At 39.3% G+C, this 21575-nt stretch overlaps 1 protein-coding gene across 6 annotated transcripts in view; it reads right to left on the bottom strand.

Moving 5' to 3' along the window:
* Positions 1-21575, bottom strand: part of SH3KBP1 (SH3 domain containing kinase binding protein 1) — a 229800-nt gene that overhangs the window by 18802 nt on the left and 189423 nt on the right. For all 6 annotated transcript variants that reach the window (XM_042788560.1, XM_042788563.1, XM_033010036.2 and 3 more), the window contains 5 exons: positions 18064-18165; positions 13019-13070; positions 8456-8536; positions 5987-6149; positions 777-862 (listed from right to left, as the gene is read on the bottom strand). In XM_042788560.1, the coding sequence (XP_042644494.1) occupies positions 777-862; positions 5987-6149; positions 8456-8536; positions 13019-13070; positions 18064-18165 (484 nt within the window). The remainder of the gene's footprint in view (positions 1-776; positions 863-5986; positions 6150-8455; positions 8537-13018; positions 13071-18063; positions 18166-21575) is intronic.

Raw genomic sequence — 21575 nt, forward strand, 5'->3', positions numbered from 1 at the left:
CGCGCGGCACAGCTGCGGCGCGGAGCGACGGCGGCAGCTGCCCCCGGCGTATTTCTGAGTGGAGGAAGAAGATGGCTGTCGCGGCTTTTGCTTACAGCCCTGGGACAGGAGTCAGAGCACCTTGCTTTCCAAGCGCCACTTGCTGCAGCACCCACCCCAGCAAACATCCCTCCTGCACTGCAAGACTTGAGAAGGAAAGAGGGCGAGAAAAGGCAGAAAATAACCTGTCGCTACTCATTTCCAGGTGATCTCCTGATTAAACTGTTCGTGTTGTAGGGACACAAATAAGAGAAATTTAGACTTCTTTTATTCAGTGTTTTCAGCAAAATTTATTCAAATTGGCCTCAATTTAGTTTCTATTCCTTTGTATGGGAAAGTGTAAAGATTATGAACTGCACCAAACCCACAATCTTTTGCAGCATTAAAAATATGGCAGCACTAATATTACATCTGTTAAATAAGTGTGACTTATTATCACTGGCCTTCTCACTTGTTTCAGACTTTTAAACAAAAATAATATAAGCCCTCCTATTCAAAATAGCTCACCATTCCATATTTCCTTCTTTAAAACTTTTTTAAACTGAAAATTTCAACAAAACTTTTTTAAGTAAGACAGAAATGATCCTTTAATCCTGCAGTTAAAATTTTATATAAATGCCCTTACTTTCATTGCCAAATCCTTAATCTGCCTTTTGGATCACAACAAAGCTACTAAAAAGCAGACATTTACACCATAAATTTCTTAGGCAAACTATAAAAAGCACACTGTAACTTACCGATGTCATTGCTTCTTTCAGAGGAGTCTTTCTCTAGAGTGCTGGATACTGTACTGCCCACTAATTCCACTTTTGGACTATCACTCCTGCATTTGGATCAAGAAGAGGAGATATTTTATTTGAGTTTTTGTGTGGATTATGATAAATTGATAGCTAATTTACAATTAATAATGAGAGCAAAATATTCTTCCTTTGTAGCACCACAGAAATAGCAATGTGTTTGAGCAATCTCCAGTAAGTAGACATGCTGTATGGATTAACCTTATCTCATTTCTCCTTAACACCTGTCAAAAAAGCCTATTTTAGACACCGTAGTGTCCTGAATAATTCTTCAGATGTTCACAGCATCTCAGCATGAAGGAAACCTAAGGGCAAAGGGACATTCTTCAACATCTTATTTGTTATTTTTTCTAATTAATTAGCTTGCATAAACTAGTCCATAAACAGTGATGGACTAGAACACTGTAGAAAGGGAGAGAACCTCAAGCTAGCATTGTGCATTTCGGTGGTCCCCAGTATTTACTTATAAATGCAGCTCCTCCACCACGTTTTTGCTTATTGCTTATCAGATTAGACTATAAATATTGCTTCCACAGGTCCAAAGAACCAAGATCACCTAGTCTGCCTCCTGAAATGTCTTTGGAATAGGCAAGTGTTGAGAGTTGTGATAGTTTATACTGAGGCACTATTTTTAAACCAAACAGGGGATCAAACACAAGCAAAATGATTATTCTTTTTTCGTAGAACTTTCTATCCCATAACTACTTCAGTTCACTAAAATAATCTGACTATGGAAACAGTTAATGAAAAAAGGGTCAGTGGTAGGCAAGTAGCTCAGCATTGCACAGGTCACACAGAAAAACCCCTGTGACATTCACTGTGATAACAACTGTTCAATTAATGCAATAAATTGTACTCAACATCGTCACCTAACAAATATCATAGTTTTCCCACAATGACTATTCCCAGCGTAGCGCTGTAAAAATGATGATGTATACAATGTACACAAATTATGGGTAAAAATATAGATCTGTCCCTGAAGCAACCCAGATGTGCATTTCTATGAACAGCAATAATTATCTATTGACAGTCAAATACACAGCAAGCTCCTGAACCACGCTGATTTTTTGATTTGTCTCTGCTTTTGATGCCGTAAGCTAATGACAGATGGCCTGAACCTCAACTCATGGCAGCAGTCTATGAGCAAAACATAAAGTGGCTGGAAACCCTATTTCAGACTTCAGGAAGGCTGTGATAAAGAGCCTGAAAATTTGTGTTCAAAAACAGAGGAAGTCACAGATTAAGTGAACATACATCCTGTTAAACACTGTGTTAGGGTGACAAGTGTTCTATGAACTAAAAAAGGTAGACAACCAGTTTAAGACCTGAAACACAAACTAGTCCTAAACAGCTACCAATATGGCAGACAGTCTGCACCAAGAAGGGAACAGAAGTTTAACACATTCCTAGAAAAATGTATTAATTGGCAAGATGATAAACGAGATTATTCTCCAAGTGATCTACCCGATCAATTAATTTTCTTATCTTTTGGTCTTTACCTTTTTTTCTTTTTTTTAATTTCTTATCTATTTGTAAATCTATACGAAGCAATATAGTTTCCTGGCTGACATGGCAATGAGCATCTGACTGTGTACTGTTTTGCACACATATATTTCGAGCAAACCAAGAGCACCATGTGAGTTGGAAGGGCTCTAGGAAATGTGTGAGTACAGTTTTGGAGGAGATTCTTAGGATGGCGTGATTTAGGTCTGAAAGTCAGAACATTTACCATCTGACTATAAATGGTACCAAGATATATGACAACCACCCCACAACCCCCCCCCCCCCAACTCTGTTGTTGAAAGAATCAACAGGCTAATTAATGCCAATCTACATCCCTACTGCTGTGGAAGGAGTGGAGTCGTCCCTTCTTGGTCACAGTGTCTCCCTCCTTCTGCTCGTGCCTGTGCAGATAGGCTTTCAGCTTGATCAGACAGATGATCAGCCTGAAAGGAACCCCACACTGATAGAAAGCCCACTGCAAACTGATTAATTGCCAGCTGGAGCAACTCCCTGACCCATATGGCTGAACGGCTACGCAAATGCTGGTGCTAAGGTAAGCGAGGCTGTAGGAATGGGCTGCCAGGAGAGATAATCTGCCCCCGTTAACAGCAGCATGGACACAGATTGGTTTAGATAGATTGTAAAAATGCACTTTCTGTAGGTCTTCATGGCTTGCCTACTCCAGAGAATTGATTCATCTGTAAACTGTTTAATCACAGGTATGTCTAAATAAGCTGTGAAGCCTTCAGTGCAAATTGACAGCTATTCTCTGTCCCACATGTTTTTTGGTTCTTCTATTGCCCTTGAAGCCTTAACCTGCCTCCAAGGGAGGAGGATTATATCTAAACGGAAGAACAATCATCATCACAAGAAGTCAGTGAGATGCATAAGATGCAAGCCACTTGCTCAGAACAGAAAAAAAAAAAAAAAAACAACTTTTTTGCTCAGCTGCTGCCATGGGCTCACTTAGCGATTTTTCCCCCTAGGATCACGTACTGGTTTTGGCTGGAATAGAGGTAATTTTCTTTACATGGTGCTGTTTTGGATTTGTGACAAAACCAGTGTTGATAACACAGGGGTGTTTTCCTTTTTGCTGAGCAGTGTTTGCACAGTGTCACAGCATTCTCTGTTTCTCATGCTGCCCCACCAGCCAGGAGGCTGGAGGTGCACAAGAAGTTGGGAGAGGAGACAGCTGGGACAGCCAACCCCATCTGACCAAAGGGATATTCCAGACCATATGACATCGTGCTTGGCAATAAAAGCTGGGGGAAGAAGGAGGAAGGGGGGAATGTTTGGAGTTACGGTGTTTGCCTTCCCAAGTTTCTGATGCATGTGACAGAGCCCGGCTGTTCTGGGAATGGCTGAGCACCTGCCTGCCCCCGGGGAGTGGTGAATGGATTCCCTGTTTTGCTCTGCTTGTGTGTGTAGTATTTGCTTTATCTGTTTAACTGTCTTTATCTCAACTCAAGAGTTTTTCCACTTTTACCCTTTCAATTCTCATTCCCATCCCATCGTGGAAGAGTGAGTGAGCAGCTGCGTGGGGCTGAGCTGCCCACTGGGGTTAACCACAACAGGTCAGCAAAACAACTGCTCGTTCAATTTTTATTCTAATTGCTTTAGGCTTGCAGATTCCGGAAATTGATACCAGCAGGCCTTAAAAATATTTACTATCTTATTAAACTGAACTGATTTAAAAACAAAATGCCTTTATTGAAGTGACTGCTTCCATGTGAAGTTTCACATTTCTTAATTATTTAAGTAATTCAAAGTCTATTCCATGGATTATTTCACTGTGTCAACTTTCTGCCCTCTTTCTATAAGACACCCTTACAAGTTAGAGCTTACCAGGCAGAACAGCTATATGAGATAAATCCACTAAGTTGAATTATCTGATAAAGAAATTCATAGGGAAACTACTAGCACTGTGATCATCAACGTGCATCATCACCACCTTAAAAATCACCTGTCTAAGTTTTAATCTAACTTCTGTTACATGTAAAATTCTTTCAAATATAATGGAATCAGATAAAAAGAATGAAGCATTTTTTTCTGTGCTAGACATAAAGTTTGGACAATTATTAACATAACAGGATTACTGTTTAGGTCTGTTTTTTCACTTTGTTAACATGAAAACTAAAATATCTTTAAAAATGCATGGTTTCTTTATATAATTTAGTACTTAGAATAAAAGGAAAAGAGAAGAGCAATAAAACACAACTCCACAACTCTAAATGTTTTAAATACTTATAATATGTTTGAAATATTCCAGGCAAAAATAGAACAAAAGAATAGCTACCCTGTTGTATGCCTAGCCTGTGAACTGAACACTAGGGTATGTATTGGTCTTGCCAAGAAAACATAATTTAGCTAAATGTAAATGTTGTAGCAAATACTTGCTTTTCCAAGAATGCCCAAGTGACCAGCAGGTGCGGACTATATTTTGGAACAACAGGGCAAGAATGTTCAAAGACAAGAAGTATGAAAGAAGCTGTGGCAGTAGCACCTGGATAGAAGGGTACGTTCCGAGAGGTGCACAGCCAAAACATTTCAGTAAGATGAAACTGGCAGCACAAGGAAGGCATGGCTTTTTTATTTTATGTGTCTCAGATTTCACACTGAGACCATCTGTCTAATGAACCATACATGGAGGAACGAGGGGAATCAATGTCTAGGATTTCTATTTTATTCCACTCTACCCTATGTTCCATTCTGGTATTTAATTCACCATTAGTATACCTGAAGTCCAGTAGTTAGATGTCAGCTAACTTTTCTAATAGTACAATAGTAAAATTATTTCTATGCCTATATTCTAGTATTTCTGCAAGATGTGCAGCTTGTCCATTTTAGGCAACTGTTTTTTTCCGATTTTCACCTATTTCTATCCACAATGCATAAAGGAAGCCTACAGTGCAGAGCCCAGATGCCGATGACTAATGTAGTCATCTAGACTTGATTAGGTCTACAGTCAAGGCCTTTAATTTCTGCTTTTCCAAGCTCTAGCAGAGATTAAATGGAGTTGTGTTGGTAAGTCACATTTCTCAGTGCTCCTCAAAGGTTGCAACCACTTCTGATAAAGAGCATCATCTAACTATAGAATAACAACCAACATTCAAGCATAAATACTTGACAGCAGTATTCTGCAGTGACACCAGCCTAAAGAACATTCTGTGAAGACACGTGTATTTTGCTAAAAATTGATCTAAAATGATCAAAGAAAACAAATTGAAACCAAGCTGACAGTATTTGAAATGTGCATTGTCTGTTCCTCAGTACAATCCAAGCTTTTGCACTGATTTAGTGGCCTGACTAAGCTGGAATAAATTGAGGTAAACTAAGAAAGTCAACATCAGCACAATATACTAATGCAGGTATTTCCTACATATTCTGCAGTGAAACTATGATGTTACAGTAACAATGTGTTCATCATCATAAATGAACTAGTAATGAACAGTCTAAGACTGTTATGCTTGAGAAGATAATTATGATCCAGTCAGATGACTAGAAAGTTGTTTGTTTGTTTCTTCTTTAAATACAGTTTAAAATACAGTTGTGAAATAAACTGTGACATTAACAGTAAAATCTGAATTCTTTAAATGTGTGTTTTTTTCCACTAATACCAAAAGCACTGGACAGAGGAAAAACAATACCTTGTATGAGTCACAGGCACAACTGGTCTTTCTGGTCGTCTTGGGGGCAAGGTACCAGGTTTATTCACAGAGTTAGCTTTGGGTGGCCGAGGCTTCTTCGGAGGTATAGCAGGAACTGAAGGCTTCTGCAAGTCTAACTGTTTTTGCTCTCTCTCTGATCTTTCTTTAAATCAATTATTTCCAGAAAAAAAAGAACACAGATATTATTAATCTGAATTTATTTGCACTCACAAGTCTACAATTAAACAGGAAATCTTCAACTGTAGATACACTGTGTATAAAGAAAAAGCTTATTTCCTTTCCACTTCTGTCCTAAATCATTCTTTATTTGAAATAACATGTTTACCACAAATCAGTTGTCTGCTCTGCCTGACTGCTCTGTCTGTAATTCCTCATGGCTGAAATGTGTGTGCAGTGTCTGAATGGAAATGCTATTTTTTATTTCTATAAAATAAGCATGGCAAAAAATCACATACCACATGGAGCAATTTCCCATGAGCACAACTTATATCAAATTCTAATATGAAACAGTATTAAATTTATAAAACTGTATTAAGATCACAGAAATAATTATGCTGGATATTCTTAACATCTCTTGAACAGACAGAGAAATACCATTTCTGGGGACAAAAAGAAAATAAATGTGTGTTTCAAGTGAACTAAGAGTTAAATGAAAATACAAGCATTAAAATTTAACGATGTTTAGCAGGATGTAAATGCCTTGGAAAAATCAGTCCTTTTATATTCAGTTTTTTAAGCACAGACTTATATGCTGAATTTCACAGCTTGCCAATGAAAAACTGGATCATTTGCAAAACTGACTATGCATAATTAGGGAGTGCCACAATATTAATATCGTAATGCCTGTGAGTATGTAAAGTACAATACACATAAATAACTCTTGTAAATAATATGGTCTAAATTCATAGTACAAAACAAACATGTAAACACATTTGTCACACCACAGGAAACCCGATTCTTCTTAAAAAAGGACACTACTCTCAAAGGGACCAAAGTTTCGCTCTCTGTATCCTACTATGTCAACGCCCCACTTCCCTTGGCAACACTCTCTGATATGTTGTGAATATTACACCTCCGTATACATGTAAGAGGTACTGGGAATGTTACAAGGTATTGCTTAATGGGTTCTAGGTTTCAGTCTGAGAGGATCATGGGATGCAGTCATTGGGTCCACTGTAACATTGAAGATTTTCCAGCGTATTGTGTAATTTTCACACACTCCTATGATAATTTATACCGTGTCGGTGCCCAAGAATCTAAACAATGTATGAGGGACGGGCTAGGCAACGTACCAACACACGGCGTAAAGAACATTCCTGTGCCACCCCTGCTGCCACATCACACTGAGCAACTCCTGCCACTCCCCGACACTCCAGAAATGTAGGCATGACTCCTACGGCTTCTTTTCAACATTTAAAAAAGTTACAGATATATATAACCTGGGACAATAACATGTTTAAACTTCCTCCACCATTTTGACAGTTGGCTTTGTAAATCCAAAAATGGAAAGCAAAGGGTTTTATTGCTAAGGTAACAATGAGAAGTAGTGCACGTAACCAAATATAAACACACCTAGATGAAACTGCTGTCAGATCACAAAGACATATATCCAGAAAGAGATCTTGGTCCAAAGTCTGTATGTTTTGGCACTAAATTATAACTGCATGTTACACATTTAGTCATGTGCATACACATGTCTTTTAAAAGACTCTAAGTTTGATTACCTAACAGTTAAGGAATCCCACAAACAAACTTGTCTGTACAATCTAATAGTCCACTTAAACGTATGAAACTTGACACCATCTGCAATTAAAGAATCAGTGTAATTATTTTCCCCAAACTATTCAGAATGCACAATGAACACAATGAAACCGTGAAAGGTTTAATTTACTTGTCACTGCTCTGTGTGGTATTGTGACCCATTTATTGCAATGTTCAAACCTGGCTTTGAAGACAGAATTTTGTCATTTCTTTGCAGGCTTGCCTATGACTTTGATGGCTATGATAATAGGATGATTCATAAGCATTAATGACTATATCCTCACAAACCCCCCCTGTGATGCAGGAAAACCACCAACCTTGCTTTTAACTAGAGAGACAAGCCATACCGATGTTAAGAAAAAAGTACACACTAATCTGGGGTTTTACTGAGGACGGAGCTTTAGACAGCATTTTACATATTGAGAGCATCTCTCCCCTTGACTTCAGTTGAGGTTACAAGTACTGAACAGCTCTGGACTGGTACAATTGAATACACTGAATTTAGTCCAAAAGCAACAATGAGATCCTTTCCAAAATTCATACCATCATATCTATCATATCTATCAGAGTGGGAAATAAACATCCAAACAATACACTGAATGAAAACAGGGACTGGGAAATGAGGATGTGCGTTGGTTCCATTTCCCGTCTCTCTGGAGAGAGCAGGCAGGAAAGCACTTTTCATACCTTTTTCTTCTGTTCGATTAGGAAGACATTCTGGCCTTTCAGGAGGTACCTTTTTGATTTCATGCTTCCGATCTGTGGTACCTGTCAAAGAAAGGAAAATTTGGAATCCTGAAGAAGTGAACAAACCAGCATACATGGCCACATAAGATTTAATTCTGTTACTTCTTAGGCTTTTTACATTCTCCAATTTGAAAATGTCTTGTTAAAACGGAACATAAACCTAGTTTCAAGTATTTGCTTACACCATAATAACAAAAAAGCAATTGGAATTTTATGTTTTCACTGTCAAGTTCAGTTTTCAAAGCCTGCACCTCAAAAGAATAAGCACTCTCAGACCATTCTGTGAAAAAAAAAAAAAATTTCAGTAACTACAGATTTTTAAATGTGGACAGATCCTTTACCATTGTAGACATACTTAAATGAAGAGCAATTCAACAGTGTAGAAAATCATTAGGAATAAATCAATTAATTGGGCATTTCTGCCAAGGGAATACTTAACATAGACAAATGTACAGGGCTCATTTTACATTAAGTTAAAATCCCTCTATTTTTCACCTCTAGTAATAGCTGTTCACTTCTACATATTAAAAGGATAAGAATAGCAGTATTTTGCATGACTATTTTAATTGACAGTTTTGCTCTGGAGGTGTAAGCCTCTGCTGCCTTCTGCTTCTGTACTAGGGACCCTGACATACTGACTTCAGTTGCTACAAGAAATATGGGAACTTGTGGCACCAACAACGGGAATATTCTGCAAAAATTTTCCTGTCACATGCAAGATGCAATCTTCTAGTCCCTGTATTGTAAGAAATGCTTTACTGGATATTGGCTTTGCTCCATTGGCTAGCTACTAGGTGCTAATGCTATTTCAACTTAGTAGTGTTGAAAACTGCTTTAGGTAACACTATTAGTATTTCAATAAAAATTACAGTAGATGACATCCAAGAAAAGCAGAGGAGGCAGAGCAGGGAACACAAGGCAATTTTTGGCTTCAATCTATTCTATTCTATGCAGTTCTCAAATACATTTACATTTTCTGAATGTGCTGCTGCTACTCCCTTATGCAGCTGGTTCCTAGAAATCAGTACTCATCAGTGGTGATCACTGGCCATTGTATCTTTATATAATCATGCTGTTGGACTGGCAACACCTGTACCATTTATCATGTCAATAAATAATACTGGACTGCCATTTTATGGTTGGATTCGATGATCTTAAGGGTCTTTTCCAACCTAAATGATTCTATTATTTTACATAAAATGCTTCAATCTTGAGAGGAAGAACTGTTGCTAGAAACCAATTAATGCCTTTCTAAATAGAAGCTACACAAAGCACGAGTCAACATATCAATAATCTTGCACATACTACTGTGTGCAAGACAAAATGACAAAATGAGACACAAGTCTATATATCTAACTACAGTAAGATTAACGGTCATCATTAACACACGGAGGGACATTCTCAGGCCATGTCTAAAAGAATGAGCCTACAAACACCAAGGAGCTCCCAGACTCAGGTGTACTCCCTACCTGGGTTGTGACCCCCAAATTCACCAGTACCCAGGTGGGCACCATGATCTCACCTTAGCTGCCAGGAAGTCAGCTGCAAGGAAGCTCTGGTGAACTCTGTACCAGCTCCCAGAGGGACTCAAAAGACACCCTCCAGACTAGACACAGGTATATTGCTTATCCCAGCTACCCAGTGACATGCCTATTGCTTTTCAATGACTATGTAAAGGACTCACGCTCCTGACTTCAGCTCTCCAGTTTTCACCTCACTTTGTAAAGTAGCCCAGCACAGATGGCCAGTCTACTGCTGTGCAGAATTTGTAAATACAGCCAAACTTCCAGATATGCTATAATACAAACTAGACCTCTCCTTTACGTATGTGTAGCTTGTACTACAAAGACCAATTCTAATTCTCTGCTATGATTTTATGCTCTGTATCAGAAGACACTGATATTTAGTTAGCTAGGCTGCAACTGACAGTTCTCTATTTATTCATCACACTATGACTGGTTAAATATGCAGAAACATTACTGGAAGTTGTTACCTACTACCAACAGTAAGGCCTGACATGGGGATCTGGTAAAATACAGTGTTATCCTGTGTCCTGGTTTTGCCTAGGATAGAGTTAATTTTCTTCCTAGTAGCTGGTATAATGTTATGTTTTAGATTTAGTAGGAGAATAATGTTGATAGCACACTGAAGTTTTTAGTTGTTGCTAGGTAGCATTTATACCAAGTCAAGGAGTTTTCGGCTTCTCAAGCCCGTCCAGAAAAAAGGCTGGAGGGGTGCAAAAAGCTGGGAGGGGACACAGCCAAGACATCTGGCCCAAATTGGCCAAAGGAATATTCCATACGGCATGATGTCATGCCCAGCGTATAAACTGGGGAGAGTTGGCCGGGGGGACGGGGTGGGTGGGGGATGCGGATCGCTTCTTGGAGACTCTCTGAGCATCAGTGAGCAACTGTATTGTGCTTCACTTGTCTTTCTTGGGTTTTATTTCACTCTCTTTTTGTTATCTTCCTTTTCATCATCATCATCATTATTATGATGACATTTTATTTTTCATTTCAATTATAAAACTGTTTTTATCTCAACCCATGAGTTTTACTTGTTTTCGGTTCTCTTCCCCATGACACTGGGCGCTGGTGAGGGGTGAGCAAATGGCTGTGTAGTGCTTCGTTGATGGCTTGGGTTAAACTGCGACACCTCAGTAAAGTGGTAATTTGACAAAGTAGAGGATGTCAGGATGGTAATAAACACAGGATGATTTTCACCTCTAAATACTTATCAGAAGAAACTCTTGTGCATAACCGGCCAGGGCTTGTCAAAGATTGAGTATGAAAACAAAGAACAGCACTAGCCTTGGCTTTGATTAAGGCCATCTAAGCCTATGGCAAATAATCTGCAACCGTTATATATCTGTTTTTCCTTCTGAAAATGGGCACATTAACCTGCTATGGTGACACAGCTAATCTATTCAATGCAAACAGGTACAAACATATTAAAAATATTATTCTCTAATTGAAGGACTATAAATTGAAAGAAATATAATGTTTTATACAGCTTTTTCTAATCGTGTTGGGCTACAACATCAGTGGTCACGAAGATATATTTAGTACGCAACTACCACTAGATGGCAAAGTTATACTGCTCTCTCTGGACACTCACTGATCTTAAAATAAAATTTTTGACTTTAGGGGTCTCAAGACAGAGTGAAGAATAAACCATGGGTGTCAATAAGCAAACCAAAAATTTATAGTCATGATTCTGTAGTCAAAGAACTGCTTGACAAACTCAAACTGTTTGAATTATAGCCTATTGATTCACAGTGAATTGTACACTGGTGTAACTTGTTCTTCTATTAATAGATCAAGACTGTGAGAGGGAAATTTAATTTTTAAAGCACTGAAAGCTGGAACAAACAACAGTGACAAGAAAAATGATCTGGCTAGATTGGATGTGTTCATTCTGTTTTTGTAATGTGTGCCAGCAGTGGGGGAAGTGGTAGTGCTGCTGCAGAATTCTAACAAACCAACTGGAGTTAAAGGATTAAAGAATTCCAGCCATAGTTATGTTTGCATCACAACTGCAATACAAATGAAAACTCCGAGAGCATCCCATGACTTGTGATTTGTTATTTTACACGAATGGAACCGGAATTCTGTTTCTGAGGTCAGACCTGTCAAGTGCATAGATACTGTCACCGTTTCTAAGTTTCACAGAAAAAATAAATCGTGCAGGCACTTTTGAAAATTTGTATTGAGAGGTTGCTTTAAAACTACAAATAAAAGTGGTTTCAACTCTCAGGATTTATAAACAATTCAGTCTAGCATATTCCAAAACCAGCTTTGCTAGCACTCATCTGTTTGGAAAACATAATTAGCGCCTTAATACGTTTGCAACACCATTATCTAGATAACCAGATTCAGGATAGCTCTTTTTAGTTTTATACTTATGGCTATAAAGTACTGGAAACCAAGAATCCAATTATGGCATAGAACCTGGAGACAGCCAGCCAGTTCCAACATTCACGCAGATCTGTAAGATTTAGATAGCAACTCAGATGGGGCCACTGTATTACAGCCAAGTTCTCTGACACTATCTTATAGATATGCAAAAAAGCTCTTTATCTCTAGAATAAATCATCTGTAGGTGTAAAGTGAATGCAGCTTCCTCCCGAAAGGCACTATCAGACTCCAACATATTGGGTCTATACTGCAAAGACATGCACACAATGAACTTCAGCCAAGGAACGGAACCGGAAAACTTTTAAAAACTCAAGTATCACCCTTGCTCCAACTTAACATGTTTAAGGGGCAAAATACGTTGTTTTAAAATGGTGCAGATGGTTGCCTGAAGTAGATTTTAAAAGCACATCACAGTCTTTCAGAGTTATCAACTTTTTGCTATGTGATTCTGATTTATTAGTTGTTGTCTAGGCACCTCCTGCTTATCAATTTTGATACAGATGAATTCTATATACATTTGAATACGCTCAATTTAGATTGAGATGTGCTCACTGACATGTGCCGTACAAAATCAGCTGCACCTTACCTGATCCTTGCTTGATGACAGGAGCTGATGGAGGTGGTGGCTTCTTCGGTCTCTAAAATTTAATAATGGAATAAAACATAGCTTCAAAATGCCTGTAAATCTTATTCATACAAAGGCTGGAGTTAATCATACACTGCTTAACGTTAATAATTACAAGTCTTTAGACTACAGCTCTGTCACATATTGGCCCTGAAATAACTTAATTAAAATGAATTTGCAGAGAGAAAATAGCATTGACAAATAAAATTACATTTTTCTGCTTTAGCAATTGCAATGTCCTGCTGAGGGGAAAGAAAAAGTCCAGTTTATGTGCCTTAAGATTAGAGAAATACATGAACTTTGGTTTACTGAAGAAACCTATTTATTTGAATTTTAATCTTGTAAATATTCCAACTCATTTTGGAAAAAAACTAACTCAAAAAAACTCCAGATAGATGTGGCAAAACTGTGAGTGTGTTTTTTCAGACTCATAAATGGGGCAAAAATGCAGAAGACAGGAAATGCTGCAAAGGTTACATTTTATTCCCTTACTATCACACTTTTACAGCTCCAGTTATGAAAGAGAATTACCAGATTTTTAGACGTTTGGTGAAATGAAATAGATTATTGCAACCAATCTGTACTTTTTACTTCTAACTTCTTTGTTATGACCATTTGCCTAATAGTTCTGTAATGGCATGGCTGAGAAAAATGACCACCAAATCAGCACCAGAACCATTTCTCTTTACCTGAAGGCTAGGGGAAGAGTGACTACTGTGTTGATGTGTGTATATGCACACACTCACTGTACTGGCATTCACTAATACATATCTCAGAATTAATATAAAAACAAATGAAGCACTATGCCAGATTAAATGACATACCTTAACTCTCACTCTTCAAAAAAATCAAAATTCTTGAGAAAAAAGCCCAAGTAAAAATTTATAATTGTTTTCTTCATATGTCCATCCTTTTTTCTGAGAAGGACCTTATTTTCATTACTACAGATTGATCACAATCACTGTCACTACATTGCTGGCTATTCAACACTGTATATTGTCTTGTGAAATTACCTATAAGATGATGTTTCCAGATATGTACAGCCTTGCCAAACTTCAACCAACCATTTAGGCTGATATTTTCTATCAAACCCTCGTCAATCTTTTTCCTGCCCTATTGTTTTCCATATATCTGTCAAACGGCTCACCTACGTTCAGGAAAGAGAAATTGTTTTGCTCACTTGCAGTAATTAGTTCAGCCTCTGCCCCAGAACCCTCAAGTCTCGGTCTGAATGTTGACAGGGAGTAGGTTTTCTGTGAAGGCTGAGACCTTGCCACTCACCTTTCCTGGAGATCTCTCTCATACCTAGCAATTTTTTTTTCCCATCTCTGGAGAAAAAAATAAGCAGTTTTGCATAGACTGAGTAAGTAACAGCTTAAATCTCTGAAGTTGCCATCCTGCAAGCCTCAGGTTTCTCCTATCACCTTATCCTAACCAGATTATCTCCTGTTGTCAACCTGAGAAATCTGTGGCCAAAACCTCAGGACCTCATAATGATTTTCAGCAGCCTAGCTGCACGAACAGTGAGTCCCATATACTCAGAGACACTTCTTCAAGAATTTAGGCAACATGGTTCAAGGTTTAAAGGCAGAAAAGTGCAGAAAAATATGGAGATGAAACAGGGACAATGAATGTCCTGTGATAGCAATTAGGAGTTTGGTTGATAATGGCTGCAGGGTGAAATAGTTGGTGCTGAGGATCCAACAGCACAATATATACATATGGGGGTTTTATTCTGGAGTGGTGTGAGCCTGATCCCATTGACTGTCCATATGTTAGCAGTTGAAATACCTGAGGTGCACTCCTTTCACACATCTTTTGGCCTAGTTCTCATCTGAAAGGTATCTATTCATGTCCCCTGAGACCTGTCTTTGAGGCAAACCAAAGCATAGCAAATGCAGATGGACAAGTGAGAGATTCACTACAAATCCCAATCCTTATTCAAAATAAATCACTAATGTAGCTAAAGACAAAGGAGAAAGGATCCTATGGTTCATTAGACAAAGTGGCTGTCCTGGGTTGAGTGAGTGGTGGAGTTTTTTGGTGGCAGGGGAGGGGGCTATCGGGGCGGCCCCCTGTGAGAAGCTTCTCGAAGCTCCCCCAGCTCCACGTCAGCTCCACTTCTGTTTGGGAAATTGAGCCAATCGGCTGCGCCTCTGCGATAACGTATTTAAGAAGGGACGTGGTGACGGGCAGTGGGACTTGTGAAGAGGAGTTGCTGCAGCTGCATGAACACCAAGGTCAGTGGAGGAATGGAGGAAGAAAGGAGGGGGGAGGTGTGCCGGAGCAGAGACCCCCCTGTATCCTGTGGGGAGACGGCAGGGCGGCCCCCCCCTGCCACCCATGAAGATCTACGGTGGAGCAGACATTGATTTACAGCCTGTCGTTCCTGCTCGGCTGATCAAGGTTCTGTGCCCGAAGGAGGCCGGGGTCTCATGGAAAAAGGTAGCCCCGCTGCTGTAATTCAGTGCTGGGAGGATTGCAGCATGCGGGGGAGTCCCACGCCGGAGCAGCTCGGGAAGGGCTGCAGCCGTGGGAGAGAATCCAGTCGGAGGAAGTTAGTGACCCATGACGGAGCAGTGTGGGGAACGCTGCGGCCCGTGGGAGGAATTCAAGTCAGAGAAAGTTTGTGGAGGACTGTCTCCTGTGAGAGGGGGACCACGATGGAGCAGGGGGTAACAAGTTTTGGACACTCCCCTCACCGAAGATGAAGGAAGCGGCAGCACTGACTGCACCCCCCATTCCCTGCCCCTGCGCCACTGGGGGAGGAGGTAGAGATATCGGGAGCAGAACTGAGCCCGGGAAGAAGGGAGGGGTGGGGGGAAGGTGTTCTCAAGATGTGGCAATGCTTCTCACTGTCCTACTCTGTTATGTGTTGTTAGTGTCTGTAATAAATGTATGTTCTTTTTTTCTTCCCCTAATGAGTCTGCCTTTTGCTCGTGATCATAAAAGGGGGATTTTCCCCCATCCCAGTCCTATCTTGGACCCCAAGCCTGGCTCTCTGTCCCTTCTCATTGCCGGAGGGGAAGGGAGAGAGAGGTGCTGCATTGTGGTTGGCTGTCAATCAGGCCTAAACCACGACAGTGGCTTTAACTGGAAGCTGATGAGGGAAATATATTGTTTCAAAAAGGCAGATAAAGATCAGAAAGGAAGTAGTGTGAAGGAGCCTTAAGGCTGCTGAGGGAAACATGGAGAAGCAAGGAGGAATTACAAGGGTCTGTGGCTGGATGAGATAACCAGGAAGGAGATGGAAACAGACTAGAAATTAAGCCAACAGAAAGGAAACCAGAATCAGCTGGACAAGAAGAGAACAAAACTACAGAGCAGAGGCAAAGAGTGAGAGGGGGAGGAAAACAATATGGGTAAAGAAATTTGGTGTAGGGATAGAAAGTAAATCCAGACGGTGATTTAGACTCAGGTAGTGAGCTCAGGGAAGTCCTGTAATTGAGACCACCTGAGAGGCAGACTGGGACTGTGCAGTGAATAGCAAAGACCTGGGACAAATAGCCATGTGTGGGAAAGAATCAGGATTGGAAAACTGGGGACTGAACAAGGAGACAGGAAAAGATCTCAAGCTATTGTTCAACAAGCAGAAGAACTACTGCAACAAATACTTTCAGACCATGGGATGGAATCCAGGGTTTCTGGATCACATCAGAAAATACCTGACAAACCCACTGGAAAAGTATCCATTTCCTTCCCTTTTAGCACTGATTCAATCAAAGACAGTCAGTCTATAATCTTACCAGTTACTTATCCATGTGGCCACATCTGTGCCATTTTGAAAATTAATAACATGTTATTCTCCACATTTACAGCAAACCTAGTTGCATTTTATAAGTGTCTGAATATTTAATTTATTCTGCAAGTTATATTCATTGTACTTAAAGAAACACTGAAAGGCATACAAGTTCAAAAAGACTGAATAAATTTCACCACAGAACAAACGGATAAGAGTAAAGATTTTTATTCTTCTACAATAGGCTCACTATGTCTTAAGGTTTATGATTTCTGCCTCTTCTGGAAATCACCTTTTATTATTAGTCCTAAAGCCACGCTATCCACTCTGCTATGGAATTGTGCTTTCATCTCCCACAAGTTTTGCAGCTCTTCTACCTTCATTTTCAATAATTATCATGTTAGCTTCTGTTAGATGTTTAATAGTTGCTTTATTAAGCTTCCCAAGTTATTTAATTTTTGCTTCCGGCATCCAATTTTATTACCAAAGATTGAAGCTGAGTGTCAGTAAGTCTCGGTTTTATTACGGGCAGCTTGCACTGTCACTGTGAAATGCATATCAAAAGCCTGATTGCCAGCTCGTAATATCCCACTGATGACTGAAAAGGATCCTACAAATGGAATGGACCTTTTGGGGAAGTAAACCTTTACTTTATTCCAGGAAGCTGCAGGATTTCTAAATATTGTTTGGCAAATAACAACTCCATCTTTCAAATAAATCGAAGCTGAAAAAGCTTCTGCATAGATTTTATGCCTTCTTTTTTAATAATTCTGAGAGAGGTAAACAAACGTGTCTCTGAGATACCAAAAGCTCACTGTTGTTTTTCAAATCTCACAGTTAAAATTTCACCCTTTTCCTTCTGGAACAGTGCTTAACTGCTCTCAATCAGCATGTAGGCAGTACGCTAACTTTTCATATTCCACCATAGAAAAAATGGAGAAGAGTCAACAATTCTGGTCATCATTGCATCACCTGACTCAGCAAATTATCCCAGGACCTCCAGTTCCTCTCTCTCTCAAACTTAAGATGCAGGACAGAGGGCTTTCAGAGCAATGTAGTGGAGGTGGACTGACTAGATGGGCCACTCAAACCCTTCAAAGAAACTCCATAATATGATTCTGAGTGCCACATGTTCTCTTCATGGATGCTTTGTAACCCAGAAATTTGTTTCCTTTAATGTTTTTCTGTTATTAAGTTAGAAGAAAGAGAACTTATTTTAACTCCACTTTCATTCTGTATTCTGAAAAAAAATCAGTAATTTGCTTACCTCTTTTTCAAAATCAGAAGGAAGAAGTTTGACAAAGTTATCTGGAAACACACCTCGTCTGCCATTGAGTTCACCTTCCCACCAACCCACATCAATGCAATCCTACAAAATAGTAAAATAAAATGAAAACCACAATATGCTTCTGTGCTGAACAGATCTGTGTGCTGAAGTGCTCTTTTGCATAATGTCCCACCTTTTTGCTGGAACATGACAATTTACTGGAGTGCCAGGTTAACAGGGTAATCTACCAGATAAAAACTTCAGTAATCACCCTGCATTACATTATCACATGGAGCAGTTAGGAAAGAACAATAAACATGCTGTAAGAGCTCAAGAGCTTGTCTGTGTCTAAAGCAAAACACTATTTCACCATTTGATCTATTATACCAGTAAGCATTTTGAGCATGTATGATACTACTTCTCTCTGACTTCATTTTACAGAAAGGCAATAACTTAATTAATCACCATACATCCCAGGAGGTAAAAAAGCTCCTTTATTTCCCATACTTTCAAGTAAAGCTTGACTCATTAGAATTATTAAATTTAATCACAGTCCAATTAAGAAGGCATTATACACCTGATCAATATCAAGCATCACCTTTTTCTGCAGCATTTTTGAGCAGCACAATGCAGTGTGTAGGAAAACAACGCACAGCTAAATGCTCTCAGTAAGTGAACTACTATATCAGTGAGTCTAAATTATGAAAAAAATAGCACAGCTATTTTGGTAATGAATAATAATAGTAACAGAAGCCACAACCATTTTAGAGAAGGTTAAAATTGTTCCTTAGGTCTTGGATGGTAAGCTCCATGTTCACTTATTTTTGTGTTTGCTAAAGAGAACACTTCCAGTTGAGATTTTCCACATTCTTCTTCCCTTAAAGCTGTAGCTGAACCAATTCCAGAACACAATTATGGGAAAGTCACCCATTGTCTGCACAGTTTTAAAACCATTTCAGCCAGTTTTACCAGTTGGCTCAGCACCAAGCTGGCCAACCTCTATCCTCTTGAGCAGTAGTCCTGAATCCATCATGTGGCTGAGAACCATGCAATAAATATTACACATGTGAGACACGAGGGAAAGAGAAATCCCACCAACAGTGCATGGGTTGGACATGACAAAACTCACCAGGGATCCCCCCCATTCTATGAGAGCCAGGGCTAAAGAGGGTTGGGTTTACAGCTTGGATTCCACATCATCTGGCAACATCAGGCTTAAGCAATCACTGTGGCATCACTGCTTCCACAGCTACAGATCTGGACTGACCAAAGCGTCTGCACCTGCCAGGTATATCCAGCTGTCCTGGTAGCAGAGCCACACCGGAACTGTCAAGAGTTCAATGTGTTGAATGTTCTTATTCTAGTATTTCTAATCCAACCCCGTGGAAACTTTCCCAGATTTAATGAAGTACTTTTGTTTTTCAAAAAAAATCACATTTCACCATTGTTCAGAAGAGATTAGTTGAAATTTAGCAGCTGTGTTTTCTGAATACTTAGTGGTACTGATGTAGGTCTAGCAGTTCTAGCCTGGGACATGGTCACTGCTCCAGGTCATCCTGCAGTGAGGATTCTCCATTACTCACTGCTGCAGAAACTGAGCAGTTCCTTCCCTACAAAGACTTTATCTGGGCTGCGGAATAAAAAGCATGATGATGTACAAAGCTGGCTCATTACAATCACCTGCCTCTTCTTGCTTTTCAGAAAAGTGAGAGAGTGAAAAAGCTGTTCATCTGGAACACCAGAATAGAGGCACAAGAAGAAACAGAGTGGTATGGGTATAATAAAATTAGGCAAGAGCAGACAGGTAGTTTAGGAAAAAGGGAGAGGCAAAAACATGTACTAATAGGTTTTCACAGAGAACAAAGCTAGAAAAATTGGACAGAAACAAATGAACCAGGCCAATACTACAAGCCTCATATATGCTATGAGGCAACATCTCTCCAGAAACAGCACTGAATAAAGAGGTCCAGAAGCTTAACATTCTTGTGGTGTGAGAAAATAGCTTTTAAAACACCAAATGGAACTGCATGTCTTAACACTGTTTATCTACACAACTTGGTTGTGAACGTATACCTGTTGTACAGTACACGTAAAAGCCCTAGGATTAAAAATGTTACATGGTCAAATGAGTCACTGTTGTAGCCATGTGTATAGCGGAACAGAAAGTTAAATACTCATTAAAAGATAGATCTGGTTTTTCCAAGCTGAGTATCCAAGATGAAAAAAGGCTTTAAAGTATAGCCACTCTGATCTCCATTTCATCATCTGCCTAGGAACAATTATAACACGGCCTCGTAATTTAGAAAAGTTTTGAAGATAAATGCTTACAAAGCATCTGCACACTACAAAAGTACAAAGGGGAAAAAGTAAGAGGAAATGAGTATTTCTTTGTCTAGAAATAAACAGCAGTTTAAATAAGAGAGAGGATCCACTGAAATAATCTGAATGTGAAAGGGCAATAAAAGGTTGCATGAGAATACATGCATGCAAAATAGCCTTATTGTTACATTTCCATGAAATAATTTGTTTCAGCTGCTAGAGGGATGATAGAATAATGCAAGATAACTTAATGAGGTGTACTTAATACCAAGAGAAGTCTTTGAAATATTATTCACAATGATTGTATTTGTTGGTATTCCTCTGTAAATTATAATGCATAAATATTGGATGATATTTTGAGAGAAAACAGACTAGCATTAAAGAGGATAATTGCTTTTATGTTTGGGGTTCTGGGGGTTTTTTAGTTATTATTTTTCTATTCTAGGCTTTTTATTTAGCTTATCTAGACCATCTCATCTCCTGAGATAGAGTATGCACTAACTAAATATCAAAGCCAGATAGCCTGGTTTCTTGCATCATGTCTGTTTTGGGCTTTTTTCTCCTTCATATCTCAATATTTTACTCTGAAGTAATCTGTTCCTGATCTACGAATGCAGGCATTGAACAATCCTTTCATTCTTTTTCTAGTCGCTTTCTCTCATGCTCAACCTATGCTTTTCTCCCGCATTCTCCTTCCTCTTTAGCAGGGTGACCTTCACCAACGACTTACTTTTTCTAGACCTTCCTAGGCATTATGTAGGAATTATTTACCAGTTTTGTTAGACTGTCAGGCCTTTGTCAGTGAATAGAGCTGATTCTTGACTAGCTGATGTTTTCAAAATATCTGCTGAGTGAATACAGGGCTCCATGAAGGACTGAGATAATCAGCTAGTCATGCATGGCACAGGCAGGCACTGTGCAGGATATTACTCTTACTGCAGAGCCAGTACCCCTCATTCCTGATGTGAAGGCGCCCTCCCACTTGGCTCTATTTATTTGCGCTGACTAGTAATCAGTGCGCTCAACTGTTCTATCACATGGTGTGTTTTATAATGCCCTCCATCCCCTACGCCGCTAATCTGAAATTGCCAAAACATTTATGACCCAATTTAGATTTTGAAAAATATTAAGAATAACTCAAGCACTCAGAGATGAAAAGCTTCTGCTTCAACTGATAGCACAGTTTGGTGCTA

This window comes from Tyto alba, unplaced genomic scaffold (genome assembly GCF_018691265.1).
Source record: "Tyto alba isolate M040663 unplaced genomic scaffold, T.alba_DEE_v4.0 Super-Scaffold_14, whole genome shotgun sequence".
Taxonomy (NCBI): domain Eukaryota; kingdom Metazoa; phylum Chordata; class Aves; order Strigiformes; family Tytonidae; genus Tyto; species Tyto alba.